Raw genomic sequence first — 22610 nt, 5'->3', positions numbered from 1 at the left:
AGAAGATTAAAAGCTTGGTAGGGTAGGTGTTTTTCTGCTTTCTGCATCCAGACCCAGTTCTCATATTCAGGCTTAAAGATGCCACAAAACATTTCCAGAGAACACTTCTCTATCCTTTAAAAATGTGTGTAGCCAAAGAAACATAATTAAGAATATTTGGAAAGGAAAATAACATTTCCAGGTCATCCAGAGCAACAGAGCAAGGACAGACCACATTGTAATAGTCTCATGTTTTGATATCACCCATAAACTTCCCCAAAAGGGGTGGCTCCATTCACTATAATGCTGTTCTCCTGCTTAAAGAAGCATTTCTTTAAGAGTAATGGAAAGAACTTCAGTAGCATGGCTTTACTTGCTTTCTGGGTTTGTTTTGGTTTGTTGTGTTTTTTTCAGTAGAGGACAGGGCTTTCATGTCACAGGCGTGTTGAATTTGTCACAGAAGGTAGCAAAGGAGTCATCCTCGTCATTAAATCAATTCATTCTGTCTTTGTTAAGTCAGGCAATAAGCTAGTAACATGTCAACTGACTAATGCACCATGGAATCTTTCTTTTCTTTTTTTTTTTTTTAATAATTATAAGTTTGAGGGGTTTTTTTTTCCTCTCTCTGTCCAAGCACTAAGGGTCTTGTATGCTGTTTCCATTAATGTAGCTACTTATGCCATGAAACATCACCGAAATCAATGGGACTATTTATGGAGTCATTTGCTATTCAAAGGGCTTGATTCTCTGATTATTTATTCTAGTTTTTCCACTAGTGTTACTCTGCTTACTTGAACAGAGTTACTTCTATTTTAAATGATGCGAAAGGAACTGCAGTCAAAGGTGACAGTCAGGCACTAGATTGCTTTGTAAATAGTTGCTTCGAAATAAAGAAAAATAGAACCTTTGGATAAGTGCAAATCACGTGTAACAAAAAGGCCAATCTGAATTTTGTGTCTGCAGTTGGATATTCCAAACAAAAATGAACGTTCAAAGGTAGAATTATTTCTGAAGCCTGAACACTCCCTACGTGCCTGACAAATAGCATCTGTCTAGAAGTAAATCTTGTCTCACTGATGTCACTTGGAGACCTTAAACAGAGATCAGATTTCATCCTGGGGAAACAGGCTTACCAAAGCTTTTGTTAGCAAAGGTCTTAATTTCATAATGCAGATATGCCTGGCATATGGGCCATTACAGCATCTTTCAGTTATTTGAGTTCAAAATCTGCTTCCAGATATCTCCTTTCCCAAGCCTATCAAAGATGTGGATGGGGACCAAACAGCAGGTGAGATGGATAATTCTCATAGCTGCAACCTCCCGTTTCACAGCTATCCTGACAGTTCAGCCTTATGTCCAAAACACAAGCATCCTGATGGCCTGACAGGTTTAAAGCTCAGCCCTTTGCAGGGTGGGGTTCAAAAGCTCAGCTTTTTGACATTTCCAAGGCAGGCAGGGAGCAAGAAATGATCTGCAACTACCTCTGTACGAGCTATTACAGGAAACAAAAGGGCTTCTAAGAAGCACCAGACTTACTGTGTCTGCTTTGTATAGGCTCTGCATAAATGTGTGCATACTTTCAGATTTTATGCACATGTGAAGATCAGCTGTCCCGGGTATGCATGGTGGGTGGCATGCTGTGGCAGGAAGAATGGGCTCCACAGTCGTAATTGGTAAGCTTCTGATGAGCTGACTGAGCACAGTACACATCATGTAGCACTTTTAACATTGCCAAGTTAACAGCTATCACCAGAGGTAGAATTTAAACTGCTGAAATAAACAAAGTCAAGGGGAAGTATCTTGCTGAAATGTCAACCTCCCACAGAGCTTGTGGAAAGCCATTGCTATTGTAAAGATGCATATATGAGATTTCAAAATGTATATTATGCCTTAAAAGATATACTTCAAGAATGCAAAACATACAGCAAGGGCAAACAATTCTCTTCCCCAGAGTTTAAATAAGGTTGCCACTTTTTATACATTGGAATCTTCCTGGTAGCTTTCAGATAGTTTATTATTATACAAAGTAATCTTTCTAACTTGGCTAAAAAAAAGCTCACTTGAGATTAAATAAATAAATAAAGTAATCTGTGTTTATAAATTTTATAAAGGGTTGATTTGTCTACCTTACTTTGTCTAAGACTGTTGTTGGAGATAGGGATGCTGGAGCAATAACCCTGAACCAAAGTAGCCCCAGAACTGTAGGTCTCAAGGACAGGTATCTTGCTCCTTTTTTCTGTCCCATCTTTCAGGACTGTAGACATAAAGACACCTTCAGCTACCGTGTCTTCTTCTTAGAGAACAGAGGACGTCTTCAGCCAGACCAGCTGGCTCTGCTGGGCTTTGGAAAGGTGGGCTGAAGAAGGGCAGGACCAGAAACTGTGAAACATCAGCTCTGTAGGTTCCCTGAGAAATGTCTGACACTTAGGTGCTGATCAGGTTGTGCTGCAAAAGGTATGATTGCGCTTCATGGTGAGATCTGCAGGGCTGGAATGGTGGCTCAGCTGAGTTCTGAGTTGTCTTTTGTTGCCCTGACAGATCCAGCAGCAAGGTGTCTTGGTCCATATGATAGATCAGCTTTACCTGTGGAGCAACTAGAGGGGGTGAGAATCACAGAAGAAAGAGATGATTGCATAAATGCAGGTTGCTGGGCAATGTGCTTCCAGCCCTGCTTTCAGCCCAGTGCAGAACCTCGGCCTCGGCTTCGGCTCCGGCCCCGGCCCCGGCCCCGGCCCAGCCTCGGGGCAGCTCCGGCGGGGCGGCCCCGAAACGGGGAGGCGCCGACTGCTCCGTGTAAACGGAACAGAGCCGTCAGGTAACAAGCTGTAGAGCGTTCGCTGGAGACCTTGGCCACGACAGCAGTCCTTTTTTTTTTTTTTTTTAAATTGCCTGTTTCCCGCACAGGTCACTAAACCTATAGCACTGTCATACACCGTCGCGGGAGACAAAATACGTAGGTGCAATACGGGAAAGGAAGCAATTCAAAGGAGATCAAGAGCCGGCAATGGGAAAGTGTTAGCTTGGTATAAAACTCCGTTCTGTTTGAAATCCTTGACACACGTTTAGAACTGTATCTTTTTAATTCTTCTCTCTCACGACCTTTCCTGTCCCTTTCGCTGAGATAACCCTCATGTATACGATGCATATGATGTACGTGACATGTGCATGTGAAAGCGCTGAATCCTCCACTGTGAATACCGAGAGCGGCATCTGATGCCCTGGCCCTGGCATCATTCTGCTTCTTGCACTGGCTGGGGGGAAGCCTGTCGGAAAGGCAGCTGAACTGCTGCTAACAAATTAGGGAAGCTAACAAGCCTCAAAAGGGACAGAGACAGGGCGGGAGGGATTAAAGTATCCCTCAGCCCTGCGCTGAGGAGGGGAGGCGATACCTAGCAACCCGGGCAGAGAAAGAGGAAAGTGGAGTCCGCAGGACCTCGAGGACAACAGGTTTACCGAGGGCATACCCTAGGGAGACCAGCCCAGGTTCCTTCCCTCCTGGTTGCTTTGCTTTTTGAGTGTTCTTTATCATCGATTTGGAGACTTTTTTTATGAAGGGGGCAGAGAAGTAATTATTATTTTGCTTCACTTGAGGGCTAGAGACTAATTTATTTGGCCCTTTCGTTGATTTGAATTGGTGTTAGGAGGAAAAAATGCACCCGGGGAAATTAGACAGGAGAAGAATCGTCTTTTGCTAAAAAATGGGTTTTTTGTTGTCGTTACTTTAATTTATTTGTGCTTATTTTTCCCGCGTCGGTTCTCCGATTGTAAGGAAATATACCAAGTGTGAAATAAACACTTCGACAAAGCAAATAACTGTTATTACTTCCACCCGTCCATAAATATGGTACAAAAATAATAATTGATCACATTACTTTTCCTTCCCCTGCTTCCACTTTAGCTAAGGACACCGTGCAACGAAAATCGCCAAGGGCGTTAAAGCAACGCAGCGTTCTTCGGAGCGAGGATGGCCCTGCTCAGTGGGGTAGTCCTGACAGACAGAGGTGCTACAAAACCTTTTCCCCTCAGAAGAGCTCGAGAGGGCTCTCTGAGAAGTGTGCCAACGAATAAGGCTGTTAAAAACAAAGAAGGCCGGTGATCCTCAGGCTGATGGCAAAGTTTGAGCTTAAGCCGACGGGCGCAGAAGGCGGTCTCCCCGGCTTTCGGAACCTCTTTTTTTCCCAAAGCCCAAGGTTCAGCTTAGCAAGGCGGCAGCGGGTCTTGGATGACATGCCAAAGGGTGCGGGAGGAGGAGAGATCCAAGAGCTAAGCCGGGGCGGCCGCCTAAGAGCCGAAGCTCCCTTACGGCCTGGGCCAGCTGGTTCCCCAACTCCCGCCACATCGAGGGGCAGGCTTCGCCGCGGCGGTGGGACCAGGCAGAGGTGACTTGCCGAGGCCAACAGGCTGCTGCCGGGAGAGGCGGATTTCCGGCGGATTTCCCCTGTCGTATATCCCGGCTCGGCCCAGCCTGTTAGGGCGGCGAGGCCTGGGGATGGAGTAGGGAAGCTTTGGCCGCCCTCGCCAGAAGCCGTCGGCTAAGGCGAGATAGATGGGAATGCGCCAAGGTATTCCCCTTGGGACGCCTCTTTGTGGTGCCCCTGGTGTGTTTTAGCGTCCTCCTCTCCAAAGTAGTCGAGGGCTTGGTTTTGCTTCGTAACAACCCTGACAAAATTAAACACATCGGCGGGCTCCTAGCACCCCTTCAGGAAAGCTGACATGAAGCCTAGGATGTGATATCTGGCAGGTGCCTTTTCCCCTTGCCAGAGACCAGCAGTCTCTTTTTCTTCCCCTTCGCTTCTGCAGCGATGGATTGCCGAAGCTGGTTATCAGGTTACCATCTTGGGGAATTAGGCAGCCAAACCTACCCATTTCTACGAGAATCGGGGAAACACAAGAAACGTGGGGGGGTTGCCTTTTGAAAAAAAAAAATGAAAAAAAAAAAAGAAAAAATAAAAGAAAAATGAAAGGAAAAATAAAAACAAAGGGGGGAAGAGGGAAATTGCAGGTCTCGAGTTTTGCTTAGTTTATCTGCCAAGGCTCCCAAGCAGGAGGGAAAAGGAGCCTTTGGCTCCTTGCTAAAGGAATCTGTGCGCATTCTCGACCGGAATGAGGTCTCTACGCCGCCAATCACCTCGCTTTCGAGTACGTTCACATTAGATATGATGATCATAATAATAACAACAACCCCGAAAATTATGAGACAAGAGCACGTTTGACAGTGTTTGAGAAATTCAAATACAGCTGCATCGGCTTTGTCTCTGGTTCAGTCACATTTATTTCCCCAAGCTAGGCAGACAGCCTGAGTGAAGCATGACAATGAGTTTTGTAAATAGCAAATGGAAGGGTTTGCTGGGTTGTTGGGTTTGTGGTTTTGTGTTGTTCTTTTCTTTTTTTTTTTCCCCTCCCTCTCCTCCCTGTTTGATTTTATTCTCAATCCAAATAACGTTCCTCAGTGAATGTTTCAAATAAGAGAATGAGAGCGGGAGGGGACGAGGGGGGCTTATAATTGCAGGTTCCCTTTGGAGCTGGAATTAAAACGCTGACGGCGTATGTTGCGGAGGCAAGGTGCAGAAGCAGCCTCCGCTCTGACTGCAGGACGGCTGTGTTGTCCCTGCCACAGCGTTTATTTACAGCCAAGCACTTGAGAGTAAACGCCGCTTCAAAAGCAGAAAAGTTGCGGGCCCCACTCTCTATGCCCGAGGCGCCGGGGTCCTCCGGGCTGGAGAGGGAAGAAGAAGAGAGATTCCCGACGAGACGCTTGTGAACGGGGCCCTACTCCGTCCGCTGGGACTGAGCATCCCGGCTCCACAGCCGCGCAAGGAACGCCCCGTGTGTGGTGCTGCCTCTGCGCAATCCCGCATTGGTACCTTCCCTATGGCGATCTCCGAGTCCCGAACCGGGTTGAAAAAAAAGTGGGCAGAAAAAATGACTTAAAGGGATCAGTAAAGAGGTGAATATTGAGACAGATCAGTTACTCTTGTGAGGTTCTAGTGTCCTGTGCTTGAAACTGCGCACAGACCTGTATCCCAGTAAAGGCACTGAGGATGAAATGACATTGATAATTCATTTTTCGTGCACCACCATTTTTCTCCCTTGTTCAGGTCAGGTCGCAACTCCTGCGGACCTCTCCTGCTTTCGCTGGGTGAGAAATGCATTCCTTAGTTTTTATCAAGGTCTTACTTGCGTCCTTTCCCCTTCTGTTGTCTCAAAAGGGAAAAAAAAATAAAAGAAAAAATAAAAGAAAAAAAAAAAAAAGCAAGCTTTTTCTTCACGGACAAGTTAAAATACATTTGGAAAAACATCTGCAGATCTTCAAAACTTTCCCTGCTTCCCTATCAAAAGCCACCTTCCCGGCGGGAGAGTCGGGGGAGCTTGTTTGTTTGTTTTGGGTTGGCTCGAAACTCTCAGTCTGTCGCCTGTTGTTGCCTAGCTTGCTCGTCTCCTCACGGCCAGCTTCCCTGAGCGATGCTGTGGTCCTGGCAGCTGGATCCGAGCCGCTGGCATTTCACCTGATGCACAAATAACCCCCCAAAGTTTCCCGCAGAGACTATTGTGCTTTGCTAAGTTTGGCTGAACATACCAGTAACTATTTTTCTTAGACTCTTTTTACCCTCCACGGTTCCAGTGAAAGCCTTTTCATGTGGCTGCCATTGCAGCCCCTATTCATGAGGGAGGGCAGGACGCGAACGCCCTAATCCTTAACTTTTCCTGGGAGGGCAGGAGGAAGGAACGGAGGGAAAGGCGTTTTGCCTTCGGGAAGCCCGTCACGATGCAGGCGAAGCCCGTTTTTGCTCTCTGCAAGGCGAGGAGCGAAACTGCAATAGCAGAATATAAACATGTGTTTAGTTTTCTATTAAGTCGATAGAGAACAGATAAGGTCTTACCGAAGGGAAAAAAAAATTACTTGAGCTGTTAATGAGAGATGACACTAAGAATTAAATAGTGAGGGCTCGTTTCGCCAGCGAAGTCTCAACGATATTTTTTATTATTTATTTTTTGGTGAGGTTTAGGTTTGGGAATTTTTTAATTCACAGCTCCGGGAATTGCCCCTTCACTGAGTGCAGGAAGATTTCCCGCCCATGGGGGCACCTCGGAGGGGACTGTCGATCCTGAGTTCATGCTTTGTAATCATGGAGGGAGTTTTTTGGGGGGTGAGCTTTTTGTTGGGGGTTGTTGGGGGAGTTTGGGGGGGGGGGTAGAAGGGGTGGGTATTAGTATTATTTAAATTTTGGGTTGGCTTGTTGGGGTGTTTGGGGTTTGTTGGGGTTTTTTGGGGGGGTTGTTTGTTTGGTTTTGGTTTTGTTGGGGGGGGGGCGGGCTAGGAAGACGCAAGCGTTTAGAATTTGTTCCTCTCAGTGCCCCATGTGTGTAAACACTAAGTAGACACCTGGAAGTTTTGTACTGGTACCGACACTGCACCGTAAACTTTGGTGAGGGTTGAGGGGGGCGGTGAGTGTGGAATACAACAGTGCCTGATCCTTAAAAAATCAAAGGGAAACCGCGTGCCGAGAGGCGGGGGACTGTGAGCAGTGTTCCCTTGCAATCGTGCAGTCCCTTCGGGGTGGTTGTCTCCCGCCGCGCTGCGGGGCAGTGGCACTGTCGGCCAAGGGCCGCTAGATGTCGCCAGCGGCGTTCGCATCGGGCTCCCGCTCCGCGGGAAGGCGCCGAGCGCGGCCGCCGCCGCCGCTCCCCGCCGCGATGGGCCGAGGACGGCCTCAGGCAATGCTTGGCTCGGCTCAGCACGGCTTTGACCGTGCGGGGCCGCGGGGGCCCCTTGCCTCTCCTCCGACGACCTCGGGAACCAGCTCCCAGGGGGTCCTGGAAGCAACAAGGCTTTCTGTTGCCCTGGTCGGGGCTTCCTCAGTTGCCGACACAGGGGGGTGGGGGGCTGCTAGGTGAGGGACTTTTTGGTGTGAATTACACTGAAAAAATAATTATCTCTTCGGGAGGGACACGGGAGGTGTCTAGCTGGGAACCTCGACGCGAGTCCTCGAGGGGATATGCAGAGTTTGTGCTCCGGACGGTTTGCGCGGATGGAAGGGGTACACGCACGACACAAACGCATCCCGGGGCTTTGCAGTTCTCAGTTCCGAGGGGATCAGGACCCCATCAGCAGGGGCAACCCTGCTTATCCGCCCAGGACCCCGAGACCGCCCGCGACAGAGGTAGCGCACGAAATGTGGCTCTGGGGAAAGCTCCAGGGATGAGCATTTCTGTTGTGTGAAGTGCCCGCATTAGCAGCCCGAACACGTAGGAAGAGGCTGACATCTGCGGTTTAGTACAAGGCACCCGAGAAACGACAGACCTCCTGGTTCAGAGGGGAGCTCGCGCCTCGGCTTCTGGCAGGGAGGGACCCACCGGTCCCCGCTGCTCTTGCGGGAGCGGCTGGCTTCGAGTGAAAGGAAAACTCAAGTTTAAACACAAGGGTACAACACAATCTCTCGATCTGGGGCATTTACCGTCAATGCCCAGAAGTTAGAAGAAAGGGGGAGACCTTCGGTATAAACTTTGACCCTGATTCCAGTGACAGCACAAGTAATAATAGTTTCCGGACTCTTATTCCCAGTTTCCAAAATGATACACAAAACTGAAGGTGCGCCGTGGGGTCATTCATTTTCCTCAGCCTTTGTGCCAGCGTACGTCTGCGTTTGACTCCTCTCTGTATAGTTTACTAACACCTCTGAATTTTTGTAATCTCGTCTGTATCTCTGGCCTGAGTTAGAATGAAGCCAGAGCTACTTTATTTGCAAGGAGCCCCAAAGGCTGGCGAAACCCTCTTGGGCAGGGGAGACTTTTGGGAACCGGCGTGAAGGCGCGGCGCAGTCAGATCGCTCGGCCCATCGTCTCACGGCAGCCGGGCTCCGCACGGGTCGCTCTCCTCATAAGCGCGCACACACAACAGGGCAGGAATTCGAAGACTTAGCGAGAGGGGAAGATAAATGTGAAATTAAAATACGAAAAAAAAAAAAAATCTTCCTGAAAGTTTCCTCTAGCTGTTCACGTATTTCTGTAGTTTGAACTAGGGTGTTGGAGTCACGTCACGGAGGGCATATGACATCTCAGCAGATCTGTGTTTGTGTGATCAAAATATTAAGGGTCACTCTCTCTACTTCGATGGGTTTCCCAGCAAAGGTTCTGAAAAGAGCAGCACATTGAAATACTAAAGCTATGGGGCAAAGGATGTATTGTAGGAACCGATGAGACTATGATTGCCAAAGTTGATAATTATTGACATTATCCAAATGGAGAGAAGGTAAAGAAACGTTAGATATTCCATGACACAATTGTTGCACAAACTGCTTTCAATCAAATTGTTTTGGTTTAGGGGCTCTTTTGCAAGCATCTTCCACACAGTTGGTTTGAAGGGAGAGATCCCATGGGCTGTTATGCATTTTCAGATCAAATCAATCCTGGAAGTCGCTTTAGAAGGGGAGTTCAATGTATTTTCTAAACACCATATCTCAGAGAAAAGGCCTCTAGTAACAGATTCCTACATCATGTCAAATTATAACAAATTGAATCGCAAGAAGCAGTTACAAAGCAAATATTGTGATCGGTGTTGTGGGTAAAATCGGAGCCGGGTTTAGAGAGGAATATTAACTCTGATTTTTTTATTTATTTTTTTTTCCCCAAATCAACAGTGATTAGATTTGTGTTAAGTTTAAAGACCTTTTCCTGTAGATGGCGTCCTTTGGGTACTGAGTAATCAATAATAATAGAGTCGTACTCAGGAGACTTTATTAAGCCTTGGATAATAAAATAATTAATACATTTTTTTAGATATCTATTTATTGAAAGTGAAAAAGCGTTGATTTATCATAAGCAAAAGTGTGTTTCTCCTTCACGTGGATGCAAATAAAAACTGTTTGAATAAATAAGTTGTTTCTGAACATTTTGTTGTCAATGTGTTAAATGTCCCCGTCATTTTTATTCAAACACTAACATGATTACAGCCAATTATATATTCACCACTGTTCTTTATTTTAGAGTAATTCTACTTGTCACTAATGAAACAGACATAATGGATCTCTACTGTTCTGAATTTTAAAGCAATTTTCTGTAATTTGATTGAATTATACATCGTCTCCGCTACTTTTTTTTTTATTTCTATATTTTGAAATCCTATTTTCTTGAAAATTGCAGCTCTATTCCTATTTTGTTGTTCCTGAAGTAACGAAACCTTCTGTAACATTTATAAATAGAGCCTCGTCCCTTTTGAAATGTGGAATACCATCATTTCAGCCCAAACATACTGAAAGCTTTAGGCTTAAAATCCCTAAGTCCAGAGGAGCGCCTAACCCAATACCGCACGCTGTCCTCCTTTGAGATAAGAAGCAGAACATACGCAGAGAAAGAATAAAAAAGAAAGAAAAGGGGGAAAAATAAAACACTGCGACGTGCATAGAAGGATTTGATCATTTTATTGTAACTATTTGGTGTGCTTCTTGGAGCGCAAACATACAAACACGTTAAGACAAGCAGTTCAGTTGCTAATATTTACCATGGGAGAATAGGTAAAGACGGGGGGGGGGGGGGAAGGGAAGGGGAATCTAACGCAAATTAGAGCATTCCAAGCAATTAGAGCGATTATTCATATACTGTGTGTACATTCTCTTAGGTGGCAGATATAGATAAGAAGCCCAGGAGTGACTTTGACTATCTTTAGGCACAGACAATAAAGGCGTGGAATGATACAGATGTATATGGAGACGTTGCACACGCATGGAAAATATTACGCCGCGTTGTTATACCGCTCCTCGGGTTGTTTTGCTGAGGATGAGCTCTGAGAGGGTTGTTGGTGTGTTGTGTGTTTTTTTTTTTTCCTTGTTTTTCAAAGCCGAAAGCATGCCTTTAATTTAGCAATTGTATCAACCATCAACGCGATGAGATACGATCTGCGTTGTCGCCAAACACAAATCAAAAAATGATACAAAGGCTTTCACAAGTTAATTTCATATGACAAAACACGTGCCCACCACAACAGAAAAAGTTAAACTATCGTTTGCGAATCGTGCGATTGCGTGAAAAGGTATCTCTCAGGTACATTTAGCACAGTCAGGCACGAAATGTTTTTTCCGCGGTTCTGTGAGCCAAAAATAAGGGAAGGCGCGGCAATTCCGGTGGCTCGCTGCGAGAGCCTTTCAGTGAAGCCTTAGCACAGTGAGACCCTCAGTGAGAACACGCTTCTTTGCTTTTGCGGGTTCACTATTTAATATAACCATAGAATTTATCTTGTAGTCGCCTTAGAAGGAAGAAAAAAATAAAACCAACAAACAATAAAGTTATCTCTTCCTAAACAGTGATCGTTTTATTAATTCAAATGTGTGCAAGGACTTGCGAACCTTTTCTTTACCCTTTCATTGATGTTTTGAAATAAGTGTGAATATAAAGTGTAATGCCATCCTCTGCTGGTATTCTGTCAGTAGGCAAATGGAATTTATTCATTTGTTGCAGTTTCCGGAGCTACGGCATGATTTCAACATTTAGGTGGAGTTCACACTCGATCATAATAAACATTGTTTTCTAAAACACCCCTAGGAAACATAACCTCTGCGTGTGTGTCTGTGTGTGTGTGTGTCTGTGTGTGTGCAAGCCTGTGCGACCGCCCCATCTAAAAGATGGAGAAGAGAAAACACACAAAGGAGATGCATCCCGGGAGAACTCTTTTCTTTCAACGTTTCTCCTCCCCGCATTGTCAGTGCACAGAAAGTCTGTCTGCAGCCGCTTCTCTTTCTTGGTCAAATTACTGTCGAGGCAAAACTACGAACCCCAGGCTTTAGCGAGGCACCGTCCATGCTCGGTGGGAGGGACACAAATGGGATTTAACTTGTTGCCAGTCATTTTTGTGTTTGTTTGTTTGTGCTGGTGCTTTAAAAGCGAAACAAATTCCAGAAACAAAGCGGGGGGGGGGGAGGGGGGGGAGGAAGAGGGGGTGGGCTGTGGAGGGAGGAGGAAAACACGCTCTGTATAAAAGACATATCATATTAAAATAATACATGAACACACCCACTGATATCAAGGGTACGATATCAGCCCTTCCCCAAGAAACTTATTTAGAAGTGGTAGCGGTTATAATCATCCAACAACAGCCCCTTACCATCACTCCCCCCTTCCTCCGCTAAAGAAAGAAAGAAAGAAAACATGGAGACCACCCTGCCCGATATAAAAAATATTCAGAACAACCTACATAAAGAGTCAACTCCTGCGAGTCCCTCTCATGCGAGGAGACCAAGGAGCCAGCAAAGTCTGCTTTCCGGGCAGCCTCCTCGGAGCTGGAGCAAGCCTCGTCACCTCGACACCCGCAAAGTGCGGGTCCCACCGCTACAGAGCACCGGCACCTCGTTCCGGCACCTCCTACTCCCGCCTAAGCCCCAGGCACGGAGAAAGCTAAAATCGGCTTTGCTCCCAAGCTCGCCAAACGCCTTCTCCTAGAGGGGTGTATAGCTGTTTATGGCTTTTGTGCTACTCCGGGCATTTCGCTATGGTTACAAGAGGGCCCCGGGCGGAGGGGGGGTGGAGTGGGGTGTGGTAGAGGAGGATGTTGCGCTTTTGTAGGCCCTAAAAATTGTATACGCAGCTGATCCCGCAGAGCCCGAGATGCTCCGAGAAGAGGGGTGCGGTGGAGGTGCGGTGCAGGGAGAGGGCTGTGACGGGGCGGAGCGGCTACGGGCGGGCAGCGGCGCGGCCAGGTAGGACGGGTGGGCTCTCCCGGGCGGCCCTCAGCGGAGGCCTAGGATGTGCCATCACTGGGAGAGAGACTGCATCTGCTCTTGTGCTGGGGGAGGGGGAGAAGACCGAGGACAGAGAGGGGGGCGTCTTTTCTCTAGAGTTACCGAAAAACTGGGGGAAAAAAAAAAAAAAAAACAGATCCATGTGTCATTTGCCAAAGATTACATTTATAAGAGGCTAAAAAGCTTTAGAACAACACCATGAAAATATTCCAGCAACAGTTTCTTAGGAGTCAAAGAGCACCTAGAAGTCTCTTCAAGCACTATCTGATGGGGAGATTTTTTTTTCTTTCCCTGTATTTTATTTCGCGATTCTTCAATTCAGTCTGATAACTCCGGCAAAATCACTATGTGGGTCAAGAATATTTTAACAGTAAGCACAGAAGAAAATAAAACTATTTAAACCTCTAGAACGGTATAAAGTTTTTAACTTGTCCATTCCCCCCCTGCATTTTATTATCGTCGTCTCATAACTCTGTGAAAAATTCTTAAGAGATATTTTAAATTTCGGCTTGATTTCGGAGTTAGGTAGAGCTTTTGTTCCCAAGGACACGTATTACCCTGGCAGGTGTGACGGCTTTCTCGTGCACGCTGGCACATAAAACAATAGTGACATTTAGCATCTAAAACCACTCTCATTTTAACGTTAAAGTTGGCAGGGTGTAAAAATACTCTATTCTGAAAAATTCTGGCAGTGGCAGCTGAACACACCAAATCTAGTGGATCCTCTACACTCTCTAGATAGGCTTTCTGTGGACGGTGTTCTACGGTTTCAGGAATAAATAAACAAAATCTTCATCTTTCAATTAGGGCGATTTAATTCAGACCTCTCCACCCAGCGTGGCTACCGCGGGAAACATACACTCCAATGTTTACTCGTATCTCTTTCTGTCGCTGTTATATCTCGTCTTACATTTACGGCATCTGCAAAGTGTTCTGGCCCCTACAGCCATTGTTTCCCACTTCCACGTTCTCCGTCCAACTTCTGCCTGCCCAAGAAACTTCCTAAAGTTCAGCGGGAGGGGAACTCTTGGCACCTAGTTGGTTAATGTCATTGTTTTAATGCTACCTCTCCTGTAGCTATGCAAGCTTCCTGAAGGTACAGAGTGCCCTGATGGCTGTTCTTTATGGTGCATTGCAGCTTCTCAAGGATCGTCGATGGGAGAAATTTAGCTCTTCTTGAAATATTTAAGCAACTGAGCAATTAGTTCTGAATGGGGGAGGGGAGAGGGAAGACTAGAGAGCATGGGGGTGTGGGGAGGGGGGGCTGGGAGGAGAGGAGATACAACACAACTAGCCCGAAAACAACAGGGGTGAGGATGCATGGGAGGGGGACTTAAAATATTTGTATTTAAAGGGTGCTTGCAAGGTCTTCGGCACAATATGTGCTGCTCTCCTTAAAGGGGCACTGAGTGCCAATAACCATTAGTCATCCAGTAGAGACTTTTTATTACAGATCTATCTTTAGAGGGAGTTTCCCGAAGTCTCCGAAGGGAACTTAGCTGAGGATTTCAAACCCGGTCCAGTTCCAGTCACACAGTGCCTGCGTACGTGCTGCAATAGAAGGGAGAGATACTTACCAGAGTTTCAGGAGTGCGCGGATAGCTCAAAGGTCTCTGCAGTGTGCCTTTCCTCTGAGGAATACTGTCTTGCATCCGAGGCAGTTCCCAGTCGATATTTGATGTTAACATTTATGCTATCTCAAACACGAGGCTCTCCCATAGACATTTTTTCCAGGGTTTTCAAGCAAATTTCTCGGTGCCACAATGTTATGATGGAAGGATGCTGAAATGACAGGCCTCGTAGACGCTTGTCTTAATCATCGGCTTCTTAATTTAGTTTTAGTGCTGTGGTTTTGTGTGTGTGCGTGTGTGTGTCTGCGCGTGTGTGCGCGCAAGAGAAGCCTCTGACAACCTGCAGCTTCCTAATGACTGACGAGGCAGGGCTGCTGCAGCAAAGTAACACTTCCCTGGTGTGAAGACCTCTTACTGGGAAGTTTAGTTTGCTACTGTTCTCGCAATTCTAATCGTATAACCTGTAACCAAAACCCATGCAAGAAGGATACAGCATGCTAAACAGACTAACTTCTGATCACTAAACGGTAGCACCACTACCAGCTGTTGAGGATTAACTGGAAGTTGGCTAGAGAAGCACACCTAAACTTAAATCTACAAATGCGGATAGAAGGGTAGACCATCGACTACTTCCTCCTCTCCCTCTTTGCTTCCATTCATCCATCCACCTTCAGTCTCATTCACTCCTCTTCAAAATATTTGACTACCTCTTTCCCTTTGTTAGCGCACGGCTCCGTCCCCATTCGCCATGCCCAAGCAGCAGGGTATCAGTGTCTGCTGAGCAGCCCTTACCTTAATTGCCCAGGTAAACCCGGAATAAATAAGGCAAGCTTAGAGTCAGGGGGGAATAGAATTGTGTATATGTACATCCAGGCATTTACTGTACCAAATGTGATATTACTGATTGCTAAACCGAAGTGTCCCGACTCGTTTCATGGAAGCATGATGCCATCGAAGCGTAGTTATTAAATACCCTTTCTTCATGGCTGAAAAAACCCTCATTCATTTCTTAAGCTGTCAGTACATTTTAGCAGCTTAACCCCTTGAAAGAGCCTGAGAGTACAGAGCGGCAATACTCGTGTGAAGGATTGAAGGCTGGAGCTGAGAGGTGGTAGAGGGTACGTTATATCCATTGAGCTTACAGTGGAGAGGGTCTGCTTTCCTTTTTATTAAAAATTTTGCTTTTAATTGGAAAAAAAAATAAAATAAGAGAGAGAAAAGTGTGCACTTGAAGCGCTATTCCAACGAGTTACATCCAAGAACTGCACAGAAATTGCTGAATGGCGCTTCAGCCTGGGCGTTTTAACTCGGCCATTCGCCCCAATCCTGACCCCGGAGCTGGACACTCTCAGCCCATTCCCGCCGCTCATTGCGACGGGGTCACAGCGCAAGCAAGAGCTCAGGTGAGGGACTCGGGTCCCCCTCCCCACCCCCCCGCACATCCACTCGTGTTTCACAGGGTTGGAGCTATGCACTTCCATTTCAGGCACAAGCTTCTTCTCCAGACACTCCACGAAAACTTCTCTCTTAGAAAATGCTGCCACGAGGGACTTACAAGAATCTGAGCCAGAGCTGGAGGGGTCAAATCACCCGCTCATGCACTGCTCTGCTAAAATGCACGGGAGTCGTGGCCAAGGCAGAACTCAAGGAAGAAGTGGTGTTAGAGCAAGACTCCCAGAGTAAATATCTCCAGTTATATAAATGGAGAATTTATTTTTATGGGGTAAAAAAAAAAAAAAAAAGAAAAAAGAAAAGGAAAGAAAAGAAAGAAAGAAAGAAAGAAAGAGAGAAAAAAAAAAAAGAGGGACTCAAAAGTCCAACAGAAATAATAATTGACGTGGCTTCTCTTACATATCCTTTTCTGTCCTGTAAACAGTGAATTAATCTTCATGGATTCAGAAAGCTATGTACTACATATTGGACACAACATTTCCATTTTTGGTAGAACTGTATATCCAGGGCATTAAAAAAAACATAAATCTTAAGTTTGTGCACAGAGCTTTATTCTGCCCTCGTGACAAATTACTAAACCTAGACCATCAAACGTTTTAAAAGCTTATTTCTTTGTTAGCCCTTTGCTCAGAAACGCAAAAAGATAAAACGTTTATTTTCTTCCCTGCTACATTTTCATCCCCGATTACAGCACAAAGTAAACTCAGCTCTGACCTAAGAAACACCTCAGCGCATTAAAATTTCAACAGGCAATGTCAGTGTTACATTAAACGAGAACTCCTCCAGTTCGCTGCAGAGCTGGGATTTGAATAAAACGTTCAATGTTAACAAACAATACACACGTTTGGCACTTTGTGTATTAAATGGATCAAAGGGATTTGATAAGGCACAATACAGCATTTGTACAGACCTGATTGAGTTAATATAATATCAGCAAATTTTACAGCGAAATGAATCTGTTTCTTTTCTTTGTGTTTAAAACCAGCACAGATTACAAATTTTAATGATCTGAAAATGTTTGGTATACAAAATCATGCTTATTTCAGTATTAGCAAAAACACAAGAAATTTTTCAACACAAACACCCAGCTGTGTCTATTTTAAAAGCAGTTCAATGACAGCTTGCACTTATGAGCATGCAATCAGCTAATTTCGCTTTTTTTTTCTTCTGTGTTAATCAACACTTTCCTTCCTGCATATCAGAGTACAAATAGTATAGTTACTCCACATCAGTAAATGTTTACGTAACCTGTCCTTTCTCAAGAATCCGGTTACACCGAATCATTACATGCTAGACCGAGTAGGAAAATGCACTGGGCCCAGCCACCCTAATGGGATCCTAGTGCACCATGATGACACATATTAGTTAATGATCACCATAATCATAATAATATGCAGGGAATCTTACCTTTCCTCTTACCCCTTTGCCATGGTAGAGCCAAGCCACAATCTTCACACCGCACTCTTTCTCGAGAATTCCCATACATTCACTTCAGTGTAAAGCAATGAAAGAATTACAAATGGACATGAATATTTTTTTTTAAACGGCATTTCTTTAAAAAAAAAAAAACAAAAAAAAAAGGTGAAAAATAAGCGTGTTCCATCATTGACTTCTATCTATTTTTACTCAGTAGCAACCTGTTATAAAATTGGATAAATAAATACAATTGTGGTAAGGTCATTCGAGGTTAATCCAATGCACAGAGTTCATGCCATTCCCAATTGCAATTGTTTATTACCGGTCCATTGTAATTGTTCTCGTTATTTACTCTCTCTCACACTCTCTCTCCCTCCCTCCCTCCCTTACAGACATACACAAACATATATATAAAACGCGCGTCTACACACAAGCACATTTGCTGCACTCAGCTCGACCGAGAGTTTCCCCGGGATAAATTGTTTTAGCCGGGGTTGAATTGCACGTCGGTGTTTTTTTGTTGGTGGGGTTTTGTTTGTTTTGGTTTTGTTGTGTTGTTTTTGTGTGGTTTGGTTTTTTTTTCCCTACGGAACTGTTTATCCTGCTGCACAAACGTAAACTTTAGGTATCTTAACGCGGTGCTGTGCGTTGCCTTTGCCTACAGCTTCGCTTTGGATGCTACCAATTGCTCCCTGTCCATTACATATCCTTTTTTCCTTCCTAAGAAAGCTGCGCTATTTGTTTCGCTTTGTTTAGGGTTATTTCCACCCCCCTCCCATGCCGTTCCCCCCCCCCCGTCCCCATGCTGAAGTAAGAAACAATGTGATTTGGACCATTAACACCCAGCTCCTTGGCCCCTGGAAACTGAAGCCGTAAGCCTGGGTCTGTACCACTGCGTATGGTTACAGGACGTCAGGCAGAAAGCGACGATACCCGACCGCTTCATGCGCCCCAGGAGCACCCGAGCCGCTGACCCCCACGCCTTCTCCCTCCCTCAGCACGACTAAACCCCGGGAAACCGAAACCCCCTGGCCAGACACCACGGACCAGGCCGGGGGGGTTGGCAAAAAAAAGAATCGCGATAGATGTTTCACGGGTTATTAATATTCTTATTTATTTTTAACACCTGACACGCGGCCTGAGCTTTCCTGAACCACCCGGCAGCGCAAAGGAGGACACGGAAGGACTCCGACGCCTCGCGTCGTGCTCCGGTGTTTCCGCGAGCTGCGGGTGAGCGGTGGCTGCGCGGGGCCGAGGAGGGCGCAGGGGGCCGCGGAGCCCGGCGACCAGAAACATAGGCAGAGAGCGGAGAAAGGAGAGCGCCTGCTCATTTCCGTGCCTTCCCAACTCACATTCCGGAGCGTGGCAGACACGGACCTAGCGGGCCGGAGGAAACCGTCTTCCCCGGCAGGCCGCGGGCAACGGCCTCCGTGTTTCCCGGGCCGCTGCCGGATCCCGGGCTCTCGGAGGTCGGAGGCCCACCCCGCCGTCCAGATGGTTAGTTGGTTTTTTTTTTCCTCCCTCTCCGTAAAATAACAAATAGAAATAACCGACACCGGGGCCTAGAAAAAATAAACTCCCGAGTGACTTTGTCGGGATCCGCAAAATAGTACCTCCGCCGCCGATGCGCCGCGGCTTCCTCACCCACCCGGACCCCCACCCCGCCTCCTTCGCCGCCAGAGGAGGGGGCTAAAAGAAGGACGAGAGAACTTTAGTCCACCGGAGAAACTACGAAGTAGGAAAACCGGCCAGACCCGCCGCCGTGGGACGAGCGCTGTTTGTTTGGCGTGAGGGGATTTGTGCTTGGAGCGACGGTCGGGGGGACACGGAGGGGAGGGGAAGAGGCGCAAACCGCCACGGTGATGCGCCCCTGCGCCCGTATCCCTGCGCCGCGGGAGCCGCGGCGGCGGCGGCGGGGGGCGGGCCGGTAGCGGGCGGGCGCGGAGAGAGGCGGAGCGGCGGTCCGCCATTGGCCGGCGGGCGGGCAGACGCGCCGGCACGCCGCCGGCCCTGATTGGTCGGCCGGTGGGAAAGGTTAAACCAAAAAATTTTTTACAGCCCCGGTGCGTGTCTGCAGCTCTGAAATTAATTGCGGCCAGGGCGGTCTGTATAGCCCGTCTCCGCTCGCTCCTCGCCGACCCGCGGCTGCGGCTGCTCCTTCCTCCCCCCTGCTCTGCCTTGCTGGGGGAACCAGGCACCATGAAGTAGCTTTTTTTTTTTTTCCCTTTTTTTTTTTTTGTTTGTGTGTTGGGGTTTTTTTGTTGTGGTTTTTTTCTTTTTTTTTTTTTTTTTGGTGTTGGGTTTTCAGAGGGTTTTTTCCCCCCCTTTTTTTATCCTTTTTTTTTTTTTTTTTTTTTTTTTTTCCCTCGGCTCTGACTCGGTTTGATTTTATCTGATTGGTGATTATTATTACTATTATTTTTTCCCTCCCCGGCGGTTCCTGTCATTGCTACATGACTTGCCAGCGCTTGAGACTGCGGTCCAACTGCGCTGCCGCCGCCGCCGGTGGTGCCGCTGCCACCGCCGCCGCCTCGGCCACCGCCGCCTCGGCCGCCGCCGCCTCCGCCCCGCGCGCTGCTTCTTCGGCCGCTGCAACTTTCCCCCTCAGACTAGTGTGTGATGTTGGACATGGGAGATAGGAAGGAAGTGAAAATGCTGCCGAAATCCTCCTTTAGCATAAACAGCCTGGTGCCCGAAGCCGTCCAGAGCGACAACAACCACAGCAGCCACAGCCACCACAACAGCCACCACCCCCACCACCATCACCACCACCATCACCACCACCACCACCCGCCGCCGCAGCAGCCCCAACGAGCCGCCGCGGCCGAGGAGGAGGACGAGGAGAAGGGCCAGCTCCTCCTGCCGCCCCCCGCCGCCGCCGCCGCCTCCGGCGCCCTGGAGGTGGCCAAGGCGGACATGCTGGCGGGCAAAGGCGACGCGGGCGCGGCGTCGGCGGCTGCGACGGAGCTAGAGGAGAAGGAGAAGGCAGCGGAGGAGAAGAAGGGGGCGACGGAGGGGGCCAAGGAGGGGGAGAGCGGGAAGGAAGGGGAGAAGAAGAACGGCAAGTACGAGAAGCCGCCGTTCAGCTACAACGCGCTTATCATGATGGCCATCCGGCAGAGCCCCGAGAAGCGCCTCACGCTCAATGGCATCTACGAGTTCATCATGAAGAACTTCCCCTACTACCGGGAGAACAAGCAGGGATGGCAGAACTCCATCCGCCACAACCTCTCCCTCAATAAGTGCTTCGTCAAGGTGCCCCGCCACTACGACGACCCGGGCAAAGGGAACTACTGGATGTTGGACCCCTCTAGCGACGACGTCTTCATCGGGGGCACCACCGGCAAGCTCCGCCGGCGCTCAACCACCTCGCGGGCCAAGCTGGCCTTCAAGCGGGGCGCCCGGCTCACCTCCACCGGACTGACATTCATGGATAGGGCAGGATCGTTGTACTGGCCTATGTCCCCCTTCCTCTCCCTGCACCACCCCCGGGCCAGCAGCACTTTGAGTTACAATGGGACCACGTCCGCCTACCCCAGCCACCCCATGCCCTACAGCTCAGTGTTGACTCAAAACTCCTTGGGAAACAACCACTCCTTTTCCACGTCTAATGGGTTAAGTGTTGATAGACTAGTCAATGGAGAGATACCTTATGCCACTCATCACCTCACAGCAGCAGCTCTGGCCGCCTCAGTGCCGTGTGGCTTGTCAGTTCCTTGCTCCGGCACCTATTCCCTAAATCCCTGCTCTGTAAACCTCCTAGCAGGACAGACGAGTTACTTTTTCCCCCATGTTCCTCACCCTTCAATGACTTCTCAAAGCAGCACTTCAATGACGGCCAGGGCAGCCTCCTCCTCTACGTCGCCACAGGCGCCCTCCACTCTCCCCTGTGAGTCCTTAAGACCTTCTTTGCCAAGTTTTACAACGGGACTTTCCGGAGGACTTTCTGATTATTTCACACATCAAAATCAGGGGTCTTCTTCAAACCCTTTAATACATTAACATCCATGGGATCAGACTGTAAGTGAACATTTTACACACATTTGCATTGTAAATGATAATTAAAAGGAAAACAAAACAAAACAAAACAAAAACAAAAAAGTCCAGGTATTTTTTATTAAGTCCCCCATTTTTCTGTACGTTTGTTCAGTCTTTAGGGTTGTTTATTATTCCACCAAGATAAGGAGTGTCAGCAAGGTGCAATGTGGGGAGATTACATTGTAGACTATGAAGTTTGGAAGACAAAATTATAGTAGAATGTGTATCTAAATAGTGACTGCTTTTGCAATTTTTTATTCAAATACGATAAGTCTATCACTAAAAGCCGCCAGATTCTCCATGTTTGCAGTATTATAAGTTATCATGGATATGTCGGTGGGTGCAGACCTTGAAAGAAAACAAAACCAGCAAATCACTAAATTTATGAAAGCTATATTAAAAAAAAGAAACCGTAATTTGTATTTAAGCAAAATTAATACCGAAAGATGCCCAAAACCTACAGTTTGGCCATTTATTTTTTTAAATAATTTTCTTTACAGAACTGCCTTTTTTTTTTTTTTTCCTGCTTTCTTTCTTTCTTTTTTTTTTTGGGGTTCTTTTTTTTTTTTTAATTATTATTTTTTTTTCTGTTTGTTTGTTTGTTTGTTTACTTTTAGACCAAAGATTGGATTCTAGAAAATGCACTCAGTGTACGGAGTAATTTAAAAAAACAGCAACCTTATTTCAGTTTGCAGCACTGCCCGTTCAAATGACTCAGAAGGGGACAAAAATTAATGATTGCCTTCAGTTTGTGTTGTGTATATTTTGATGTATGTGGTCACTAACAGGTCACCTTTATTTTTTTTCTAAATGTAGTGAAATGTTAATACCTATTGTACTTATAGGTAAACCTTGCAAATATGTAACCTGTGTTGCGCAAATGCCGCATAAATTTGAGTGATTGTTAATGTCGTCTTAAAATTTCTTGATTGTGATACTGTGGTCATATGCCCGTGTTTGTCACTTACAAAAATGTTTACTATGAACACACAGAAATAAAAAAAAAAATAGGCTAAATTCATATATATTTGATAGTTTTTTTGTCTCTTTTATTAAGTAAAATTAATATGACAGAGGCTTTAAAGTTACAGGGAGATTAGAGTGCTGCTTATTACAGCAGTCCACCATTTTTCACATGCTCGTTTCTTTTTCCCCCGCCCCCCCCCCCCACTCCCCCCAACCCCTGATCTTTAACAGTAGTATTTTCAAAGGTAAAGAGTCAGGGTATTTAATTCAACACCACGGCCACTATTGTGATGTCCGTTTGGGGGGCATAAATCTTACCAAGTCTGCTTTAAAATTGTTAGTACAAGGTAGGATGTCTTAAGAAAAACTCTGCAGTACATTGGAGATGCTTAAAATTGCATATGAGTATATATACCTGTATATATACATACATATAAAATGTAAGTGTATATATGTGCAC

At 46.6% G+C, this 22610-nt stretch overlaps 1 protein-coding gene across 1 annotated transcript; it reads left to right on the top strand.

Annotated features, from left to right (window-relative positions):
- The first annotated feature begins 19452 nt into the window (after positions 1-19452).
- On the top strand, positions 19453-21686 carry FOXG1 (forkhead box G1). The gene has a single exon (XM_009911706.2). It carries the CDS (start codon positions 19766-19768, stop codon positions 21146-21148), a length of 1383 nt encoding a protein of 460 aa, XP_009910008.2. The 5' UTR covers positions 19453-19765; the 3' UTR covers positions 21149-21686.
- The last annotated feature ends 924 nt before the right edge of the window (positions 21687-22610 follow it).

This window comes from Dryobates pubescens, chromosome 5, assembly GCF_014839835.1.
Source record: "Dryobates pubescens isolate bDryPub1 chromosome 5, bDryPub1.pri, whole genome shotgun sequence".
NCBI classification, from domain to species: Eukaryota; Metazoa; Chordata; class Aves; order Piciformes; family Picidae; genus Dryobates; species Dryobates pubescens.
Note: the sequence above shows the minus strand (reverse complement) of the source record. Positions and strands in the feature narration are given on the sequence as shown.